The sequence below is a fragment of the Asterias amurensis genome, chromosome 1 (assembly GCF_032118995.1).
Source record: "Asterias amurensis chromosome 1, ASM3211899v1".
Lineage (NCBI taxonomy): Eukaryota > Metazoa > Echinodermata > Asteroidea > Forcipulatida > Asteriidae > Asterias > Asterias amurensis.
Window position 1 is genome coordinate 15,127,089 of NC_092648.1, and position 23,243 is coordinate 15,150,331.

General features: G+C 39.0%; 2 protein-coding genes across 3 annotated transcripts in view; one reads left to right on the plus strand and one right to left on the minus strand.

Moving 5' to 3' along the window:
• Positions 1-2,318: 2,318 nt before the first annotated feature.
• LOC139946994 (sodium/calcium exchanger regulatory protein 1-like) lies at positions 2,319-4,742 on the minus strand. Its single transcript, XM_071944804.1, has one exon. The coding sequence runs from the start codon at positions 4,111-4,113 to the stop codon at positions 3,688-3,690; it is 426 nt and encodes a 141-aa protein (XP_071800905.1). The 5' UTR covers positions 4,114-4,742; the 3' UTR covers positions 2,319-3,687.
• A 1,709-nt stretch (positions 4,743-6,451) lies between these two features.
• Positions 6,452-23,243, plus strand: part of LOC139947002 (transcription factor IIIB 90 kDa subunit-like) — a 51,804-nt gene continuing 35,012 nt past the window's right edge. For both annotated transcript variants that reach the window (XM_071944815.1, XM_071944823.1), the window contains exons 1-5: positions 6,452-6,571; positions 7,955-8,155; positions 9,011-9,088; positions 14,230-14,403; positions 21,716-21,747. In XM_071944815.1, coding sequence (XP_071800916.1) covers positions 7,963-8,155; positions 9,011-9,088; positions 14,230-14,403; positions 21,716-21,747 — 477 coding nt within the window. In that variant the 5' untranslated portion in view covers positions 6,452-6,571; positions 7,955-7,962. The remainder of the gene's footprint in view (positions 6,572-7,954; positions 8,156-9,010; positions 9,089-14,229; positions 14,404-21,715; positions 21,748-23,243) is intronic.

Sequence of the window (23,243 nt, forward strand, 5' to 3'; positions counted from 1 at the left end):
ATAAAAAAGTAATACAAACAATTCCCAACATCAGCCTCTTTGGGTTTGAAATAAATTAAGTCACGACACAGGGAACAACAAAATGATAAATCTGAAGAAAGAAACAGTCATTTCAGTTGATTACACCCTTAAAATTCCCAGGTTTAGATTTGACCCATTTTGGGTCATAGTGGGCCTGACCCGTGTTAAGGGTCAGGCTGACCCGGAAACTGGTTTAAAAAAATGGAATTTAACTTGAATTTTGCGTCAGTTTGACCCATTTATTAGTAATTTTGAATACAGATTCTGGGTGAAACTGACTCTTAAATGGGTCAGGTCCCACCGGACCCTAAAACCCGGGTCAATTCTGATGCGGGAGTCTTTAGAGTGTACAGGTATTCCTGTTCATTTCACAGAATAGACTTGCCAAAGATCAGCTATGATTGACCAATCAATGAGCCTTTTGATATTCCTCTCTTTCTCTGCCCGATGAAGGAAATAGTTCAACGGTCAAATGGCATTAACAACCCCCCGTCTGAAATGTCGTTCATAACGCTGATAGAATTCGCCTTATGCAAGTGGGTGACAATATGTATTTTATCTCTGTTATAGAACACATCGATGCATACCATTTAGATTTAATATCGCATAATAGTATCGAGCATAAAGATAATGTTGATAAAAAGGATGGAGAATCGAACAGACACACTTTTTTGTAACTTGATATCTTGAAGATTAAAAGCAGGTGATATCCACTTGGTGTCTTACTTTACATCATGACTTTTACATGTCAGAATTAATCCGGATCAGGGTCACGTGGTACCTGACCCATTTGTGGGTCAGCATGACCCGTCGGAGCCGATTTTAAACCACTTTCAGGGGCAGCATTTGACCCCAAAATGGGTTAGGCTCCCCAAACTCGGAATCCGGGTCAAATTTGACCCGGGAGTTTTTAGAGTGTGTGTGAGTCAATGATATCATTTTACCCCCGCTGTAGGCCTACTTCTCTCTATTGAGTTAATCTCAATTTCAAGTTCCTTCCCAATTCTATACTGCAAAAACTTGTGTTAAATTGACACCAGGGTGTTGTAACATAGATACAAACAAAGTATCTTGTGTAAAAATAACACCAATGTAAATGGGTTGGCAGAAATAAGTGTTATTTTGGTGTCATTTTATCACCTTATGATGTAGATTTTGAATTCGTTTTTTGTATCTATAACATCTCTCAGCACAATGGTGCAAATTTAACACCCCACTTTTTGCAGTGTATGGTTCGTACAAAATGCATCACATACATTGTAAATATCACTTGAATAAATTAGCATATATTATAGTATTACAACTACACCGATTGAAGGCTTTAATTATTGAGATACATTCATAACGCTCACATTTTGCTTTGTAATACTCTGCGTTTATACACTGCAAAAACCTGGATGTTAAAATCGACACAAAGATACCCAAGAGAGAATCAAAAGCGACATGATATAGGGCGTCAAATTAACACCAATGAAATTGTGCTTGCGTGATAAATTAGTGTTATTTTAACACCCTGATGGTGTTGTGGTTCTCTTTTCGGTATGTAACAACACCTTATGGTATACATTTTAACACCCCAGTTTCTGCAGTGTGAAGTTTATTTAATATTTTTTTTAGCAGGTACATTTGATTAATGAATATTGGTTGATCTGTTTAAAAGAAGCCATATTGTGCATTTTAGAGCAAAAAAAATCTCCTTTTGGTGAGCAATCGTTTGGTTTTATAAACAAAATACACAAACCTATAATTAAGATAATTACTACGTGTTGGGATGAAGTCGACTAATTAATATTTCAATACTATACAACTTTACATAGATTCGCTTTTTATACACACATAATACACGTGTCACTATAATGTTTATACTCAATTATGAGTGTCACATGAAGAACAACACCACCATTCTATATTCTAAAATAATATACAATTTTGCATTTATTTTACTCAATGATCGTTACTTTTTAAAAGATTGAGGCATTGGAATAAAGCTTTAAAGGAACACGTTGCCTTGGATCGGACGAGTTGGTCAAAACAAAAGCGTTTGTAACCGTTTTTTATAAAATGCATATGGTTTGAAAGATGTTATAAAAGTAGAATACAATGATCCACACAAGTTTGCCTCCAAATTGCGTGGTTTTCCTTCTACTGTGCGAACTAACATGGTCGGCCATTTATGGGAGTCAAAATTTTGACCCCCATAAATGGCCGACGTGTTAGTCGACGAGGTAAAAGGAAAACCACGCAATTTCGAGGCATGTTTGTGTGGATCATTGTATTCTACTTTTACAACATCTTTCTACCCATATGCATTTTATAAAAAACGGTTACAAACGCTTTTCAAAGACCAACTCGACCGATCCAAGGCAACGTGTTCCTTTAAAAGGGAACATCGCCACAGGCCTGTTACTTAAAAAAAGAGAGAGAAAAAAAAAAAAAAAAAACATTCCCACGCATTGTTGCTTTGCGTATGTTCCGCGGCATCCAACGACAATGCAAGCCCTGTATATATAAAGCCTGCACTTTTGTACCTGGATTTGACATTGACAAAGAAATTCCCGTTCGTGCCAGTTTAATAATCCAATTTGCAGATTTGTAATTTGAGAATGTTTACCCCTTGAATGTGTGGGGGAAATACTGATCGTGGTCCACTGCTAAAACAAGGATTCAAATCGTCATATTACGGGCAATGCAAACTTTTAAAAAGCAAGCTTTGACCCAATTCCTTTTTTGTTTGGTCAGTGTTGTAAACTAAACAATATCAACCTTCAAATTTAGTCAATGGAAAATGCCAATCAGCAAAAGCAATTTTGTAATTTGTTTCAATGAACACAGAATGTTATTCATGCATGTGAAATTGACATCAGTTTGGTCAGAATAACCCCCATTTTGAATGTTGTTGTTTATATTTTTTAATTGAATCGCCGATTAAAAACTTACATTCTAGTTGACATTTCCACAGAATAGTCCCACACATTTCGTTCGGGAAAAGGGCGAGTAATTTCAATCTCTCGTTGATCATTTTCTTTGGTTATTATTATTGTTTCAGCTGTCTTTTTCACTGCTTTACAGAAACAGGTACTCGAAAAACAAAACAGAACAATTCATGAATAACTTACGAATGTCTTCGTGGTCTTTCATTTTCTTTTTCACAGCGATGGTGCCACCAAAGAAAATTCTGTTTATTATTCTCCTAATAATTATGTAATTGCTAAGCGAAGTGGAAGGAAATGCACTTGCCGAGGTACCGGTAAAATGTCGATAGCTGATGGACCGACCACACAATCCAATATCCGAGGGTGTTGAAGGTCATTGCAGGCGATGCAGTGGCCTTGGGTAGGCATCAGTCGGCAGTGCTGTAAACCTCCGCGAGCGTATAATGTGATTTATTGTGAGTCATAGCTTCTCCTACCACAATTCCCTCGTTTTTGTGTTTTTAAAAAGCTTTTTATTTTAGTGTGTCACGAAGTTAAAGCGCATTTATTTATATATATATTTTTTTATAGACAGAATAGCCCTTTTTACGGATTATATACGAATGGCGAAACTGATAACGAAAACCCTGACGCTATATAAATTTCGTTGCGAATTTTCTCATCCAGGGTGCAGCAGGTTTTTTTTTCTTCTTCGTCTCGAACATCGTTCTTTGTTCTTTCTGACCGATGATGCCTACACCTTTCGGTAGAACCTTTTACAGATGATGTCTCCCTTGGTACACGTCATGGTCATCTCCGTACCGGCATCACTGACCTCTCGAGTGACCACGTGAGGCGGGTCCCCCTTGTCCACTTCCCGTAGGACGATCTTTCCATCCTCCCAGTTGACCTGGGTCAGTTGCTTGGTCCCGTTGGGCAGCAGGTCCTCGAATTGCTGGTTCAGGGTAAACTTCTGCACGTGGAGTGTGATCACCGGTACGTTCATCTTGATCACGAAACTTCCCCCTTGCACGTCGATATCGCACGTGGGCGTCATGACTTTGGCCGCTGCCCGCATCGGCATCATCACCTCCATCTTCTTCAGGTACTCGTCGAAATTCTCGCTCTTTTCAAGTTTCCACTTTCCCGCGAATTTCAACAGCTGAGCTTCGCTCGCCATGACTTTGTTGTAGAGTTAGCCTCTGATTAGGAGTTCAAACGTGTAAATTTCTTAGGGGTGAATACTCTTTGTAGAGTAAATGTTTCTGTCCGGAAACCTTGTGCCTGATGCCTTTTCTATTTCTACCGCAAACGGAAAGGTCGTCTGGTGACCTAGTTCGGTGCACAGACCACACGCAGTTTTCCGCTAAAAGGTAACCGTTGGGTTAGACCCGGTCAAACTGTGAACGGTGTACATCAACCAAAGTGCAGATGTGCCGGAGGTTTATAATAAAGACGACGATAAACCTCAAATCGGCGAGAGTCGAATCCGTTAAAACAATGACACACGTGCTGGAAAATGCGGTCTTTTTATCCGTCCGTTGGCTGTGACGTTCAAAGAGGAGCTACCAACCGCTGGCTCGTTTCATCTAATTTGTTTCCTCCGACTGCAGAAAACCATCCGAACCTTGTCGTGGAGAAGAACATTGATGAATAAGTAATGTTTGGAGGACTATGCTCTCAGCCTCCTTCAAAACTCAGCACCCTCAAACTGCCATACCGGTCCGGCCAAGCTCTCTCTACTCCATGTCCGTAGTTGTGGCGGTGGGCGGTCATAGCACCTTGTCACGCGATGGTTGGGCATTTTAGGTCGGCTTCCAGTGTGTTATGTTTTTTTTTTTTTTTTCAGTCATTGTAAAAGTCACCACCCATGCTGAGCTCAAACACATCTCCACCAGTCATCAATCGCCTCTTGCAGTCATGCGCATTGCGCCGTTGCTAAGGGGGCGGGCACGAGTGTGGCGAGGATGACTATATTGATGATAGCGTTGAGGGTATGTTCAAGGCCGTCGGATGCGGCGGATGCTAATGTTGGGTAATGCGGTGAGTTCACAACATGCTTGAGCAAACAACGAGGCTGGCATGCTATCAGCCTACTGCTAACTACTGGTGGTGGTCGCTGATGAATCCACTGAACTCTTTGAACTGATGGTATCACTGCCTCCGCTCGTTGATGATGATGACAGCTCAAGTGGATGGGAGGGGGCGGGGATTAAAGGGGACATAAACTGCTTTTATTTTTGCTAACAGTAATAGCAGAATAAATTTGACACGATTAGAAGACGTTCTCATCCCTGTAAAGTGCATTGAAGGCGTGGCAGTGAGTGACCTGCCGTGGTAATGGACGCAGTCTCAGACCGGCCCGGCCGGCCGGGTGATGGGTGCGTGCAGAAGGTCGGACCAGCGCTAACATTATCTCAATCCAGACTTGTAAAACATGCAAAATGTATGAGCCTTTCTAAATGTGAACAAGCTCTCCGATCCTCCGTCCGAATAATTTAAACTGACACCAAACGCCCCTGAACCTTCAATACTATCAATATGGGAAACATCGATGGATTGGTATCTCCATGGGGGAAGAAATAGACTTCCTCCTTGGTATTCCTATAGGAGATCTGCTGAGAACTCGCACATAAAGGGACGAGTTCTGGCTACTTATGCTCTCAAGTCTCAAGGCCTGACGAAAAACCAGCGTATGCTCTTGAAATATGAACATCTCATGTAGGTCTGCGCTGATGGCAGTAATGATGTACAATGCTTTTTTTTTGTGGGGGGGGGGGCTAAATAAAATCCGCCATGAACAAGGTGCAAGTACGATTGTTAACGTTAAAAGCAAAGGGCCCATTTGGAAACACCTGCTCACATAAAAAGGTTACTAAGCCCCCCCCCCCCCCCCCCCCAAACGAGATAAGACGATAAATGAAAAAACTTTGGGGCCTAAATCACCAGGCAGCCAAAATACCATATCACACGTATTGCCCTTTGACATTGGCATCATGCTTAGATATAGCTTTGTCAAACAAACATTTCTGCTCTAGGTTTATAGCATGGAGGTAGAATAGCATGGAGGTAGAAGGGGCCAGTTTCATTAGCAGAAAGTACTGCTTAGCATATTTTCTTTGCTAAGCAAAAATTGATGGGGCACCAGTCAAAGCAATGTCAACTTAACGTCATTTTATATGCCTGTTTCTGTGCTTAGCCAGTTATTACGCTCACAAGATTTATGAAATTGGGCCCTCGTGTTTTTTAGTGACGTCCCGGATAGGCTTTTCAATCTTAGGCGGACTTTGCGCTCATATGCAGAAAATGTTCACTAGTTATGAAAGGTTTTCATCCGTAACATCATTTACAAACAAAAGATTGCAGCAGTACACCTTACTATACCCCTTTTCCAAATGAACTTGAAACAGCATTCCCGGTCAAACAACGAACCACCTCTGAAGAAGTGGACGAATCTACTCAGTGGAGAGCTATAGATTCACAACGAACAAACGAACGAATAAAATGTTATGGTTCAACATGGCGCAATCCAGCTGATGTATGAAAACGAAAACCTGCATGTAGAGTTTCTTCTTATTTTACTGGGAGTGCGCGCGAGTTATTGAGGTTTTTCTTACTGAAACGGAGTTGCTGTTCAGGTAACAATTAAAATGCACTTGTTTTCATTAATTTTAACGAAAGCATTGTGCTTCTATATTTTACAACAAATGAAAATGCCGGGTCTGCTGGTCAGCTGGCTGCAAAATAGTGCTTCTTGAACGACCGGCCTATTTTTTTTTTGGAGGGTTATCATTGTTTGGGAATCCATTTTTTGTTGCTTTAGTCTGTGTGTCTGTGTATTGGGCTAAAATTCTGCATCTGGTCACCACTTTATCTCCCTGACCATGCTGACTAACTTACTTAGGCCAAAAATGTCTTGTCTTCAGCACCTTTTGCCCTGCCTGCCTTCACTTTCAGCAGTTTCTTGAGTTTTGTTTTTCTGAATGCACTTTTGTGTCTGATCTACACATAACAATCAAGCACCCATGCATGCTTGGTCTAACGTACTCACTTAATTAAGGATCCTGTCGAGTAATCAATGTAAACTTGAATGCTGATGAGAGATGAACACAATTACAAATCATTCAAGAATCAAGCACTTGAGTTGGGTGAATGTGAACAAAGTGTCAAAAAACAAAAAGAAGACAACATTTTTATTTGGGTCAATGACAATGGAGTCTTAGCAACACTGCATGCTCTCTACCGTGTCACCGTGAACAAGTGGTTTGACTGCAGGACTTGCAATCACAACATTGTGGGTTTGAATCCCCAGCTAACCACTGATTTCACAACGACTAGAATAAATATTGTCTAGTTACTGAATCACAACTTTTTTATTTGTGTAAGTCTGTAATTCATAATCATAGTTGTTAAACCAATGTTTGTACGAGAGAGATTGGCTGTTGCCAGCTTGGTGTTTAAATCCCTTTGTGGGAGTTTATCAAGTTCCTTCGACAAAACAACAAACATGTGCAATACAGGGCATGTTGGAGCGTAAGCAGCAATAGTACTCCTTTCCCCCAATAAAATTGACATCTGCGGTCATACTAAACATACTAACTAGTCCCCAGCGAAAACCGTGTGGTCATGTGACCGTTTATTATGTAACAGTCGTTGATTTCCATATTGACTGAGAACGGAAGTTTCTGTTTTGTATGAAACTTTTGGAAAAGTTTTGGCATCACGCCACCACTTTTTCATTCAATACGATGAGATATTATTTTTTGTAAAAATAAGTGAAAAAGTGGTGGCGTGATTTGGAAATTAAATTCCAAAATTTTAGCTTATAATACACTTTCAGTGGTATTTCATGGTACAATATGTGCTTGACTGGTTGGTAACATTAATTGTCAAAAAAGACTCTTACAAAACTAAAATAAATCTAAAATACTTTAAAACAAAAACTAAACAATATGTAGTAGATGAATTTGTGAACTATATTTTTAAGTCTATTCATATTTCTTTTTTCATATCTTCTCCAGGTATCAAAATGTCGAAAACGAAGAGCATTGTGTGCAAAACATGTGGTGGCAGTGAAATAGACACGGACCAGGCCCGCGGGAGCGCAGTGTGTGTAAACTGTGGATCAGTTATCGAGGACAACTTCATTGTTTCAGAAGTCAACTTTGCGGAGAATAGCCTTGGAGGGACCTCTGTGGTGGGTCAATTTGTTTCCTCGGAAGGTGAGGATTTACTATAGAGATTTTTTACACTTAGATGGGTAGAGGCAGTGTTTGCGCTTAACTTTTATAGTGACTAGTCCAGCAGGACTAGTTAGCTTGTAACAACACTAGTCCAATTGGACTTCACTGGTCATTATTTCATATGAAATATGGATGCTTTTCAACACTAAACTAGACAGCGCTCTAGGAAGACAGTTTTGAACTTGTGGTAGACTTGTGAACAAGTCGTTAATGGTCTGATCACGGTGATAGTGGAGTCGTGGTGGTGGCGTACTGGTTAAGGTCTACGCGATCGTATACTGCTCTCGCCTGAACCTGCTCGCAAGACTATCCCCAGTGTCGTGGGAATGGCGGAGAGAGTCGGAACTCTACATGCACATGTATAACCGTGACAAACATTTAACGACTTGTCCACAAGTCATAGTTGTGTATGCCTTGACTGCAGTGATTGTTTATAATAAAAATTATTTGCAATAAAAAAAAAAATCTGGTTCTTCACAGATTTAATTGCATGGCCATTTTAAATACAGACTACCTGCTGTATGTAGTTAAGACAGGCCTTGAACCTAGACTTGAAGTGGCACTACAACTTTATTCTTGTAAGGGGCACTCCTATTAGGAAACTCTCGTTGGAACTTTGCAAAGGGCAACACACTGAAAGCACTGGTCACGACAGCAATTGCTGCTGTGTGCCGTGGGTTAGTTCAAGACGTGTTAAGACTACTTCAGCAAGAAATGGCATGAAAAGGAAATGTGATTTTCATCCTCTGAATCATTTGAGTGATGTTGTTCCCCCCATTTTACATTTTACTTGTATCAGACCCTTTTAACCAAAGTCTGTTTCGTTTAATAAAGGTGGGAAAAGCCATTCGCTAGGAGGTAATTTCAGACATGGATTTGGGAAGGAGTCGCGAGCCATCACACTTCAGACAGGTAAGAACCTTCAGTCAATTCACCAGAATTATATTACCCCCCCCCCCCCACTCTTGGTAACATTTACCATGTCCCAATCACGTGTATGTGATTGAGGGTGTGTTGCCCCCCCCCCCAAAAAAAAAAAACCCACAGATCCATTATGCTCCGCCCACGGCGCATGTGTGAGCAAGAGCACTTGAGCCTCTCCAATGCCATTCTGCACAACTCTGCCGCGCGTACCAAGCATACGCGCACCCATGTCGGACTTTACAGTGTCAGACTTTTGGTTGTGCAATGGGTTGTGATTGGTCCATACGGAATGGGGCGGAACTTAATTGATCGGTCTTTTCCTCTTTTACAACAACCTAGCTAAAGAAACCATGAGATTCCGCGAAAACAACACGGGGAGGCACACTATGTCATACAAATGTATTAAATCACAAGTATTGTGTATGGTGGCACAATTGTGTACCAAACTGTACGCATGTAACTTCCTGTGCACAGTTGTGCACTTACCACATGATGCATTGTTGGCTGGTGTAGTTCATAAATCAATCAAAACCACAGCGGATGATATTAAATGGTCAGACTGTAGAAGGGTTAACCCTCCTACTGTTTGACCATTTCAGCCTTCTTACATGTAGTCCAAACTTCCAAATTTGGGTCCAGAATGTCCCGTAATTTTTAAGAAAAAAACCTTGGAAGAGAGAATCCTGTTTACACTTTATGGAAGTAATCGCCAAGGTTCAATGGAAACATTTTAATGTGCGCTCCTATGATGTACATGTAGTTGGTTTATGGTGCCAGCTAATTCAAACAGTTTGATTGTTGTTTGTTGGATGAGGCCTAAGTGCCTTAGTCTATGGATGAAGTAGTCAATATTTTACTCATCCTTTATCATCTCATTCATGGCTTTCCATGATATTTAATCAAAACTTTAAATCCAACTTAACAATTCTGTTTAGTGTTAGGGATGCACTGTACAGACCTTCTAAGTAATAAGTAAAAAGTGGCAGTGTACTTGTACACTAATTCAATGGAAACCAGTCAACCCCCCCCCCCCCCCACCCCGAGAAAAGCAACCCACTACATGTACATGTACAAAGTCGCCCACAACAAAGTCACCCCCTGGCAAAGTTGCCCACTCACTTACAAAGCCGCCCCCTCTCATAGATCAATGTCTCCAAACAAATTCACCCACTGACAGAGTCGTCCCTACTTTATTCAGTAATTTATTGGGGTGATAGGAATCAAGATGGTTATAAATATGTTATTTTATTATAGGCCTACTTGTTTTTAAATTTTTAAATGATAATTGTTAAAATGTACTTTATTTGTTCAGGAAATTATATTCAAATTTCAAGCCTTTCTTTAAAAAATAAATTCTTTACTTCATAAGAGGTGTTAGGATGGTTAATTACCTTATTTTGTTTTTAAGTTGTCTTAAATTTCAACCCCACTTTTAATTTTTGTTGTTTACTTCACTTTATTCAGATGATGTGATGGTATATTTACTTGTTTAAAATTGAACTACATTGTTTATCAATTTATTAGTTGGTTTTGGTATATTCACGCTACTACATAATTTATGTGTTCAAATTTTCAGTAATTTTTGTGCACTTACAATCTGTTTGTAAAATGTACTGTTCAAGGTCCTAAATTTCAACCCTAACTTTTAGTATACAAAATCACTCACTCTTCTGAAAACATCAGGCTGCATACAACTCTGTCAGGGGAAAGGGGGAAAGGGGGAAAGATGACCGGCATTCAATTCAATATTGAGGTTGGAGACATTGTTGGTGTTCACGTACTGGTACAAATTTAATGGAAGTGAATTTGGGATATTGATGTTGAATATATTAACAGTGTAAACAATGTCAGAGGGGGGAGGGGGGGGGGTCGTCAGCATTCAAAGGGTCATTCCATTGAACTGAAACCATGCTGATAAGGTAATTATTGAGGGAACATTTTACTTGTAAAGTTTAGCTTTTTAAATATTTTATTTGTTAATTTTATTTTTATGAGGTACAGTACAGTTTGTATGTGGTTTATAAATAATGTAAAAACAGAGATGTACATGTATTGAGTATGTTGCGACAACCTGCAACTAGAGGCCATTTTCAGTCCCCAAAATGCATAGTGCACACACTATCTGATTGATGTTCAGATTTTAATTGGTTTTGTTTTGCTTGTTTTTCGTGATTATAACATTTTCAATTCTTGTCTGTTGTTTTGTTGTATTGTCACACCATTTTTGAGTAAAAGTAATTTAATTCCAATTTGCAATTTTCAATGTGTAAATTTAGGTGAGTGGCTTAACTATTTTACATATTCTTTTATATTTTTTTATTACCAATTTGCCTTCTATTTAATTTCAAATTTTAAATTTATGTAAAATTGTTGTAATTCAGCCTTTGTGCTGCGAGGACAGTTTTTTAATAAACCATTTTATCTATCTATCTATCTATCTATCTATCAGGGTGCAAGACCAGACTGCACATTTGGGTTTCAATTCATTTGGATAAAAAATGTCCAGCAACCACATCCTAAAGTCCTAAACATCGGTTTTGGGGAGTTATAATTCAATTGTTTCCTAGTTTTTTTATGACTGCAGTCAGCACTGAACAATTTTATGAGAGCACTGAACAGTTACTAGTGATTTTTTTTTCTCCATCAGTCCAGTTTACACATTCAGATGATCAAAGTGTGGATTGGGCAATTGAGGTACATGTAACAAAAATTTACTGATTCGGGGGGGGGGGATCTTCAATAGGCTATCTAGACAGAATTTAGATATTTCTGCAGAGGGTTGGTACTGGTAGCCTGGCAAGAGCTTGAGCACCCTCAGTGAGCTTTCGCATTCAAACTAATTAGTTTCTTTAAAAAATAACTACTAGGTCAATATGCATTCACATGTATACCACAAATCACTGATGCATTACAATGTATATTGACAGCCAAAGATGTGTCGTAATACAGAATGCAATGAGCACAAAACAAATGCCAGGGTTGATTTTAATTAATAAACAGTGAGAAGCTTACATAGCACACTGAATTTGCGTACACGTACAATACTGCGTACGATTCACAGTATAATATAGTTTACAGCTGGCGTCTGTCGTGCGTGTGAAATTTACACTTCCGTGAAAGTCACGTAACCCATTAAAGTCACGTACTTGGTACTTCCTCCGTCGTAATTAAATAGTTCTCCTGTCTGATAGTTCCAAGCTAGATTGAGCGATTCATGAGGTTGGACTTTGTTTAATCGTGGTTTGGGACACCCATATAAACTCAGCTGTTGAGCATCCCGTCCCCCCTGCCTCCCCTTAGGCATTACATTGATTGATCTTGGAGATTTTTTTGCGTCCACAGACCATTGCACTTGTCTTTGCCAGATTCGCCCTTTTTTTGCTCATTGATGGTCTTACAGTGTAAGTAGTTTCATAAAAAAAGGCCTGAATATTTTATTCCTGTTGTGCTCAGTTTAGTGAAATTGGTCTTTTTTAAACTGTCACCGGCATCTGATTGCTCACAATTTTATACACAACTTTGCTTTCATTACTTTGTTGCAACTTTGATGACCAATAGAGCCAAATTTTTCACAGGTTTGTGAGTGTATGTTGAGATACACCAGGTGAAAATAGTTGTCTCTGACAATTACTAAAAGTATACACTGCCTTAAATTTCAAGTGTTTACATGAAGCGCATTTTCACAAAGTGACATGTGTTTGGGAACAAATAACTCATAAAACACTGCAAGATTGAGTTGAGAACTTACAGTTCTGACAGTTCTGTACAAATGAAGAAAATCAGCTTTATTTCAATGTTATAAATTTGGAGAAAAAAAAATACCCAAAACATGTAAGCAGTCTCCGAAACAGCAGTTTGAAAAACGGTTTAGCTTCAACCACATTTTTCTTCTTAAAAACACAAAATTTTGGCTCAGGCATGTTAGGAGCACCATGCACTACTTTGAAAAAAAATAACTGGTGGCGACACGACATGCACGGTGAAAATGGACATTTTCTCAAATAAACCTGCTGGAAACACAGTTGGCATAATATGACAAGCCCCCCCCCCATGTGATCATGCACCAGAGCGTTTTTCCAATTAGTGCTTAAGGAAATGCAGAAGGCGTCGTCTGCAGTTTGGCTGTAGGGCAAAGTTTGCTGGTAAAATTAAAGTCACCCATAAGTAGGTCAGTGCATCGGTGGCTGTCAGATGGGTGCACTGTGAAGCGTTGGTAATCGACTTCTTGCATTTGGGATTATTGAATTGGAACTTAATTAGCTCATCAATAATGTTGCACTGCTCTTTTTGTTACTGTAGAAGGGAAGCTAGGCAATTAAAAAACAACACCCAAAGTGTAAACCGTGTTCAAAGCAAATTAATTACTGTTTAAAGGGAAGGTATTATACATTTTGTAATCACTTTTGAAATTACTTTGGGATAATAACTTTGTGATAGAAGCCTACAGTAGCTTTCGATTTGTACATGTATACATGTAGGCCCCCTAAAGCAAGTATTTCTAGTAACATTTCACTTCAAAGAAGTGTGTTTATATGTAAACAAAATCAGGTTTTGTCCCCCCAAAAAATTTAAGTTGAGAAGTGTTACTGTTAGTAACGTTTCTCAGATTGTGTATGGACTCAAAATTTGTTTGCCCTACATGTACATGTACAATGTACATAGAGTATGCACCCCAGTTTTGCAAGAACTACACACTTAACATTTGTTTTGTGCATGGTGAAAACCCTGCAGAGGTCTAAATAATAAATCGTACTGTTATCTTTACCTGTAATGTTACGTAGGGCTTTGTGTAGTAAAAGTTTGGTGAAGCATCATTTGAGTCTAATAATTGGTCAAGGGATAAACTGTACGGATTTCAGAATAATTCTTCTTAGAATGCAGCTTTATTCTTACTCAAAGATTTACCTTTGTACGTGTACAAATTATAAAATAATGTGTAGGGAACAGGTTTTTCTTCAATCTGTGTATACAATTTACCTTCCCGTATTACTGTTATTTCAAAATCACATTGTTTTTCAGTGCCAGCATTATTTCATACATTCATATATCAAAATCCTAGAGCTGCATTAATTCAGTAAGAATTAGTTAATTCAATTTGGTCTATTTAATTTTTTTTGTACACTTTACAGGAAAGGGCAAAATCAATGGCTTAGGTGCCCAGTTGCAATTGAACCAGCACTGTCTAGACACGGCCTATAATTTCTTTAAGATGGCCGTCTCCAAGAAGCTCACAAGAGGGCGAAAGACCAGCCACATCGTAGCCGCCTGTCTGTACCTGGTGTGTAGGACTGAAGGTACTCCCCGTATCCTTTGAAATTTATCCCCATCGCTAACATTGTATGTCACAATTATAGAGGAAACTTTAAAAAAGACTTGAAGATGGTCTGAATCATAAATATTTTACCCCAAAGGAATTTATTACCGGTAAAGTAGGTTTGAAACTTTTCTAATATATCCCTCAGAATTTGAGTGTTTAACGTGTATGAAACAAAGTGTTACTCATAAAGCATTTAAAGGGAAGGTAATCACTCTTAAAATGAATGGCAATGAAAACCTTTAGTCAGAAGCCTACATGTACAGCAGCTTTCGATATAAAAAAACATTTTGAGAAACATTTCACTTCGAAGTACATGTAAATGTGGTTATAAATGTAAAAGATTTATAACAGTTTTTATGCACCCAAAATTTAAATCTGAGAAGCGTTACCGACGCTTCTCAGATTGTGTATTCCAATTAGGAGTTATTCTTCTTGCGTGGACATGGCTTTTTTACCAAAGGCCAATAATGTCTTAAACTCCTGGGAGCAGGTCATCAAAGAGTCAGGAATTCTTTATTTAGCGTTCTTGTTCTAGTTAAGAAGAAACTGTCACTTCCACATACTGGGTTTGCATTAGTCTCGTTACAATGACTATTACATGGTCACGGTAAAGTACTTATTTTTAACAAGCTGTAAATGTCAATTTTCAAGTCATACACAATGTACATACATGTACATTGTGGATAAGCCTGGGTGGATAGGCCTGGGCGACTAGTGAAATTTACTACTCGACTAGTCGTGCCTCAATTATATAGTCGCCACTCTGACACTAGTCGCCCAGGCTTAATGGTGGTCTACATGTAGGTCCTGCTGTTCAAAACCTTAGTTTTACCATGGTTCTCAACCCCACCCCACCCCCCCCCCCATTTTTTGCTGCTAATTCGTTCACTTTTAATAATCTTTAGGCCCAGTTAGTATAGAAGAGTTTTATTGTACACATCAGTGTTTTTTATAATGGCTAATTGATTTGTGCATTTCTTTTAATCTCATTTCTTGGGGTCAGGGGTGGGGCAAGTGTTCAGAGCGGGGATGGGGGTGGTTGGTTTGGGAGGCTCCGCCCAGTTATGGCACTGACAGGACTCGGTTTAGATCTAGAATGTTGTGGACAATGCAAGGCTGCGCCAGGACTTTAAAGTTTAAGCAGTCTTTTCTTGGAAGGGGTATTTAACAAAATCAGACAAAAACAAACTTTGTGAGGATGTGTGCGTGTCATGGTGAGTGAGATCTCAAGGCCAGTTTGTATTGTGTCTGAAGTTCAAAGACCTGAACACAATAACAGCGAGACACAGTAACCCTGCTCGGATGTTTGAAGGTTATTCACCTCTGCAAGTACAGTTGCTGAGTTTTGGGGTTGGTTTTTCCCCAACTGCATTTAACTGCATTTAACTGCATTTAAAAAAAAAAATGTGTATGGATTCTAGGGCCAAGAGCTGCCACTATTAGAAATACTAACTCATAGCTTATGTTTGTTGGATTATACATGTAGCTTATTGTTCATTGTTTATACATTGACTTGGGGTTCTTCGCCTTTCAGGTTTTCGCACTAACAATCCTGGAAATTCATCTTTGAGAGGGCAAGGCCATTTCCTTTTTTGAGATGGCTGGGGCGATTTTCATTTTTCGAGTTTTTCAAAAATCTTAAATTGTGTTGGAAACTTTTGAAGGGGCACAAAGGCCAAGACCAGGTTAGCAGACTACATGTATGCCATAGCCTACTGCACTAAGCCCCTTTTGAGGTTGCCACCCTCTTCTCTTCTGACATTATTCAACATACAGTTAAACTAAATAAGTTTAATTGATCGACAGACTGTCCCCTCCAAATTGACCCTTCCATGACATACAAAGACGCCCCTTCATGTCTGACAGGGCCATTACAATTAAGGTCAAGTCATCACCATTGAATATCCATCAGAAATCTGATCATCTAGCCCCTCTATTATTATCACATTCACATAACATGTAAATTGATTTTCACTACAGATATAGGCCAGTACCTACTGGAGTCACAAATCCCATTTTAGTCTGACACACGAACTGAACCAGTTCGCTGGTCTGCTCTGTGGCTTGCAAAATATTGTCCTTTCAATTCAATTAAAATAAAAAAAGGAAAAGCCTCAATGCCCGAGGGGTTCCACGTACTTCGGAAGTCCAGTCTATGGATGTCCACTTTGCTGTTATTTACTTTGGTTGCAATCAGTTAAACCCTTTGGTGTTATTTGCATAATGTGGTGGCTTAGCCATTGAAGTTAGCTTGAACCCTGTGTAAATTTGCCTCCAGCAAAAAAAAAAAAGAAAAAAGGTAAAAGACCACAGACACAGCTCAGAATTAATGTGGTTTATTTATGCAGAAAAGCAAAAGTACTTGATTAATTTCTTGCGGTTTTGTGGTCCAAATTGGCAAATATTCTCATCAAACAATCCAGTGCACCTAAAGTTACCCCAAAGGAGCAGTAGTCGAATGCGATTGGTTTTGCAGTCTCGCAGTCTTGTCCATTGGTGTCAGTGATAATCAGAGAAACCAAAGTACAAATACAATATTTTTTCCCTCGTTTTTGCCCAGATGTGATGAAGTTGTGGTTGTGACGCTGTCTGGCATTCACTCTCACGTTAATTCCATGCCCTTAAGGAAGGATTAATGTTTGCGTGACTGTTCTAATCGGCCCTTAATGCTGCCCAGGCTCTACTTAATGTATTTTTTTTTTCCTGCAGAGCCTTATTTCAAGGGCCCAGATTTGTTTCTTTCTGTTAAGCAGAAAAAAAACACTGCTCAGGCAATTTCTTTGCTGAGCAAAGAATAGGGACCAGTGGCAACAATGTTAATTTTGTGAAATGTTGGCTGGTAACCTGTTTTAACTAAGCCAGGCTATTCTGTGTTTAGCAAGATATTATGCTTGCAGGCTACATTGGGTCGTGATCATAACATTACATTGTAGGTAGTAAGCACAAACATTATTTGCTAAGCAAGAACAGATAAAAAAGCATAACAGAGCTGGGTGCCAATCAGATTAAATTTCCAGATCACATAATTTGCTTTAAACAAAGGATTATGTGAGCTGATTAATTTAGATGGGCCCTTTTTGTGGAGACTAAAAATACATCAGATCCCATCACAGCAGAGATACAGCAGAGATACTCTGGTACAAATTGAATAACAGAAATGAAAGATTCATATTGTAGCATTGACCGTGGGTTGCATTGTACACAGTTTAATGACACAATTGAATGTACAATTAACTGCCTTTTCTGTCCGTTTCTTTGGCATTTTATTCACACACAGCAAGTCATAAAATTATACGAAACAGAAACCCTTAGCCAGAGAGCGCCCTCTCCGTCAAGCAGACACGATCGGCTTGTCTGGGCCAAAAGCGTTGCTCCGAAGGGGAGTCGATCGATCGGCACCGCCGCTACAATATGTACATAAAACACCCATGAGATTTATCCTGATTTTTCTTCAACTCAGAGTTTTTAGTACCTCAAAAAAAACCACACACTTGCAGCCTGGCGGACAAATATTATCAACATAACACTTATCTGGGTCAGCCGGGTACCAGACTTGTTTCAACTGGAGTCAACCTCTCATTGTGTTACATTTATGAAGCTTGGAATAGGTTGTTGCCATGACGGAAGAGAAGACGTGATGAGATCACTGGATTAAGTAAACCACCTGCCGAGGTGTAAATCCAGCGGATCATTCCCAGATTATCCTAATGAATATCAGGATCTCTGCAGATTGATTCCAGTTGGATGAGCAATCATTTCATAATGTTATTTTACTGATGACAAATTCAATCTGAAGACCTCTAGGGGAGGGGAGGGGGCGGGGACAAAAAAGTGGTAGAGAATATCTGGAGTGGGTGGGTCTTTGGGATGCTGCTGCTCCTGATCCCTTTGGTTCAGACCCAGCATGCCCAGAAGGAAGTTTGTTGCACTTCATTCGGGTTATCGCTGAGGAAATAGGTATTCTAAAAATTAAACCCCTGTAAAGATGGTAAATCTACCCCAATGATCTATAGGCTCTCAGGCCTCAACCTTTGACTTATTTTCCAGTCATTGGTCATTTGCATACATGTAAACTGAAGGAAAGAGAATTTGAAAAAAACAGTTTTGAATTTTTTTTTAAGAGACTGTTATTTATTAGGCTGTCATCCACATCTGAGGCATCCTCCACAGAAAACATCCCCTGTCACTTACATGTACACTGCAAAACGAAAGAAGGAAAAAAAGCATGATAAGCCGCCCTCCCCCTCCTGCCTGGGGCCAAAACATTTAACAAAAGAGCACAAGTTCACTCACATCTCGGTGAAGCAACTTTGCATGTTTTTCCCATCAGACTTTTTCCCAAGAGGCCCTGTTTTTCTTGGAACAGCTTTTTTTTTACGATGTTTTTCTTCTCCCAATTACAAATGTGAGAACGTGCCTGCCTCAGCATGAACTCAACCCACCCTTGGATGTTTGTATCTTGTGGCACGTCCAGGGAGTGATGTTGAGTAACGCATGAGTAGCCAAGCTCAGAGTCTGTAATATGCAGGCTCATGAAACGCTGAGACTCATTCAAGCAACTTATTACAACATTGACTTGTTTGGATTAATTTTAAGGGGTTTTGCTCAACTTTGAGACTATAAATGTTCTCAGATTTACCAGTCCTGGAATTTCATCTTCGAGAGGGCAAGCCCATTTCCATTTTGGAAAAGGCACTTCAATTAGAAATTCTTATTTACATGTAATGTCTATGGGAAACTTTTGAAGGGGCACCATGGTAAAGACCAGGGCAACGGAGGCCCTCCATGACATTCCAGGCCTGATTTACACATAAATTACCAGACCTTGTGCTTAAAAGCTTTTGTAAACAGTGCATTCTACTCGGCCCTAGGTATTTTTTTTTCATCAAAAATTTCAAACCCGTTTTGTCAAAACTTTACCTGTCTGTATTCTTGGTAGCGAATCATAACCGGTTTATTGGTCCAATGAAATTACATGCGATCACTAAAATTAAAACATTTTCCAGACCTGATAAGGAAGAAATGAGCAATTTAAACAAGTATTAGATGGACAGTTGTTAGTAGTCCACAGGCAGAATGAGAGGGGTGTTTACTGGCCTGTAGCAGTTTTTACTATTGCTAGGCTTGTGTTACAAGGGACAGCTCTGAGAACTTACATCTTTTTAGCACCCTCTGAATGCTTATTTTGACATTTGATTTGCTTGTCAGCTAGTTTTCCTGACAATGTTATCCGCAGGGCTTTTGTTCCAAACAGGAAAATAGATGAATGAAAATCCTTGCCATTTCCCTCGATTTACACCCACGTAACATGCAAGGCTGGGGAATCTCGATGATCAGCTTTTATTTCCACAATTACAATGTTACTAGTGCCAGGAGCATTGCCAAAAGTTGTTATCAAAATGTAACAGTATGCATTTTCTTGTGCTCTATTTTTAAAAAAGTTCATTTGGTTTAGGGCCTTATAAGTGCAAAAACATTAAATAGTATTTACGTTATGCGCAAATTTGAAAGTGTCAAAATGTTATATCTGGTGTATAAAAATAACTCAGATTAAAACCAATATGCGCCGAGATACAGTGGTTTCTGGTTAAAGCATTTTCCTGCATTTTCTATGCTGTTGCACTATCGAGACACATGTACATGTACATTGTTTTTGCACTGATGTGGAAATTCCATAATGTCAAATGCAAATTATGCAATCCTAGATGTAGTAAAACTTCATTTAATGTTCTTAAGTGACTCTTGCTTCATTTACATAAGCTGAACTTAGGTGTTTTTCTTTAAAGACCAAATTGTATATATTTAAAGAGCGTAAGAATATCAGTAAGATGAGCAGGGTTCTGCCAATGCACTAGCTAGCTTGATACGCGTATTTTCCTTGCCTATATGCAATTTTCAGTCAAAGCGCAAAATGTTTTTCACGAAAAAACATCAAGACAAAACCTAACTGGTAGAATTCTCCAGATTGCGCAGGTTAGGGCTTTTAAAACCGAGAAAACATTCCAAAGACCTTGTTTCGGCAAAACCTCAACGAGTTTGGGTCCAGAATGCCCAAATTTGGGTCCAGAATGCCTAAAGGTTTAAAATAAATAATAGTTTTGAAAAAACTCTTTCAAAGGGATCCTGAGGAGTGTAAAGGTTCATGGTGTAACGGTTTATGAATCCATTGACATGTGTACGTTCATCGGCAAGTTCATCCAACATAATTATTTATTGATCCAACATAATTCATTTATTGATGTCATAACCAATTAATAATTTGCCGTTAAAAGACACCGACATGCCCAACAAAATAATAATAACACATAAATAGAATGAGACCAAAAAACCCCAGATGCAGCTCTTTATTGGCATCAGTTATCACCACAGCTCTCTCCTGCCTCAAGACATCTTAGAAAAGAAGATGAACTTGAGTGTTGGACAAAATGAAGAGCATCTTGATTGATTAGCCATGGAGTGCGAGTCGATGGTAATTAAAGTCAACTCATTCAAACATGGGCTCAGGAGAAGTATCAGATCCATCATCACTTATCAAATCATAGACATTGAGGATTTTATAAGATTTTTTTTGTTTTTTTTTCGGTGGTAATTCTGGGAAAGTGCTACTTAGTGTTGCGTAGTGACATATAATTCTGCTGTAAAGTCGATAGGCAATCAGGCCTGTATGCTTTGTTTTTGAAAGGGCAAGAGCACCGTGGCATCTTCTCCTTGGTAAAGGGCACCCTATCTTGTAGTAAATTGTTAATTTCTACTGGAGCATTTCAAGGGCATGAAGGCATTGACCAGGGGGCATGGAGGCAATCACCTTCGTAGCCTCCGAGAAGTATCAGGTCTGAGCAATGGGTTGATGAACATAAATGTAGTTAGTCATGAGGCGTCTTGATTGTTTTTGTGTTTGTTGTTCGATATATTATTGTACCCTGAGATTTTAGTGACACATAACGTTGTATGACAAGCGATACTGAGTCACTGTGTATGTTTTGTGACATTTCTTAGTTATTCCCCTTCTTAGAATTGTGATGACTGTTGGGGATTTTTTCTTGAATAGGATAAAGACATGCAATAACCTCTTTTTCTACTAATTTTTTCTTTCAATACGATTTGTATGCCTCTCCGGTGAAGCCAAAGGGGCAAAGTAATTGCCTTGGTTTTGGGGGTTTTTTTTTCAGTGAGGTTTGAGGAATGGATGAGGGAACAAAAGAGAGCAGAGGGGCTGGCGCATCAATAGAAGAAGTAACTATGTCAAAGATAAATAATAATTGAAAAAAATGAGTTCCTTAACTATGTCATTTATTCAGATATGCTTCTAGATCTCAGCGATTTACTTCAGGTAAGATTTTCAATAAGATTTGTTAAATATTGTAAAAAAACTTCCTTTTTTTGTTTTAAAAGAACCATTTGGAACCATTGTCATCTGTTGGAATATGTTCAAAAACTTGTTTGGTCTTTTGGCAAAAAAAAACCCAACTTTAAGCACCTTAAAGCAGCAGCTCAATGAAATTTAGCCCAGGTCTGTATTCTTACAAATAGATTATTTATTTTTTTGTAAAGCTGCATACTTCTTTGTGGTAATTCACCCAAAAAGGTCTCCTCAGTACATGAACTTTACGCAGACCTTTACATGTCAGTGCACTTGAGGGTATGATTTTGTTCTGTCCCCGGCATAAGACGCCAGACTGGCACCGCTCATATACTTGCTGATTATATATATTTTGGGGAAAACTCAACCACAATCCATACACCCGTGCATGTGACCAAAGCATGACCATGAGTCATAGCAAAAGACATCCATAGTACAGAATTTTCAAGAAAAAAAATGAAGAATGAGGAAAAGAAGAAAAAAAGGAAGAAGAAAAATTACAAACAGTCTTGGAGACAGAACAACTCGCACATGAACACATTTGAATGAGTCAGCGAGTAAAGAAAATTTGGACAGCAAATTATTAATAAGAATTGTCTTCTGTTATTCTCAGAAAAAGGCCAGATTCACGTTTTTTTTTTTTTTTGAATCCTGGAAATGCAACTGCCTGTATAAAAACGCTGAATCATGTCATTGCGTCAAAGCTACATGAACATACACTTAACCCTTGTCTTAAAGAGCATTGTTATACAGAGGTTCTGTTTATCTGTTCTGAAGTCACAAGTTTCATTTCTGCTTTGTGTGTTTCTTTTATTTGTTGTTCTCTTATAATACCGTTCCTGTTTATAAAGAGGTTATTGGGCTAGTCCCCCAGGGATCTTGTTTTAATGAGAGTCAACTGTACATGCCCAAAGGTATCATAGAAATCATTACTTTTGTTAAAGGATAGTGAAAAGTCCAAAGTTTAGCCTAATCTTTACCCAAAGCACTAACAAATCTAAAGCAGACATTGAAGTTTATTCCATCAAAGGGGTCTAGGTTTTGTTCAGAAAGATTTCAGAAAGATTTGAAGGGGCACCAAGGTGAACACGAGGGCAGTAAAGGCCATATGGAAGCATCTGTTAAAAACCTGTTGATTGTCGTCTCATCAGGCTTGATGCTTTGTTTTCAAAAGGGCAAGGGCATCAATGTGTTTTCTCCTTGGTCAAAGGCATCTCTATGAGAAAATTTGAAATTTCAAGGGCATCAAGGCAATGACCTGGGGCAATCCATGGAGGTTCTTCCTCCATGGGCAATCAAAGCAATTGCCTCTGATGTTTCTAATTCTAACCGTCCCCATACCTTCAAAATCCAACCGCATATCTTGTTTGATTTTTCTTGATTGATGGCTGCTCTGGATAGTAAACTAACCATTCTTTACATTTGGGCCCGACATAAATCCATCAGTGTCCATCAGTTTGGGTGTT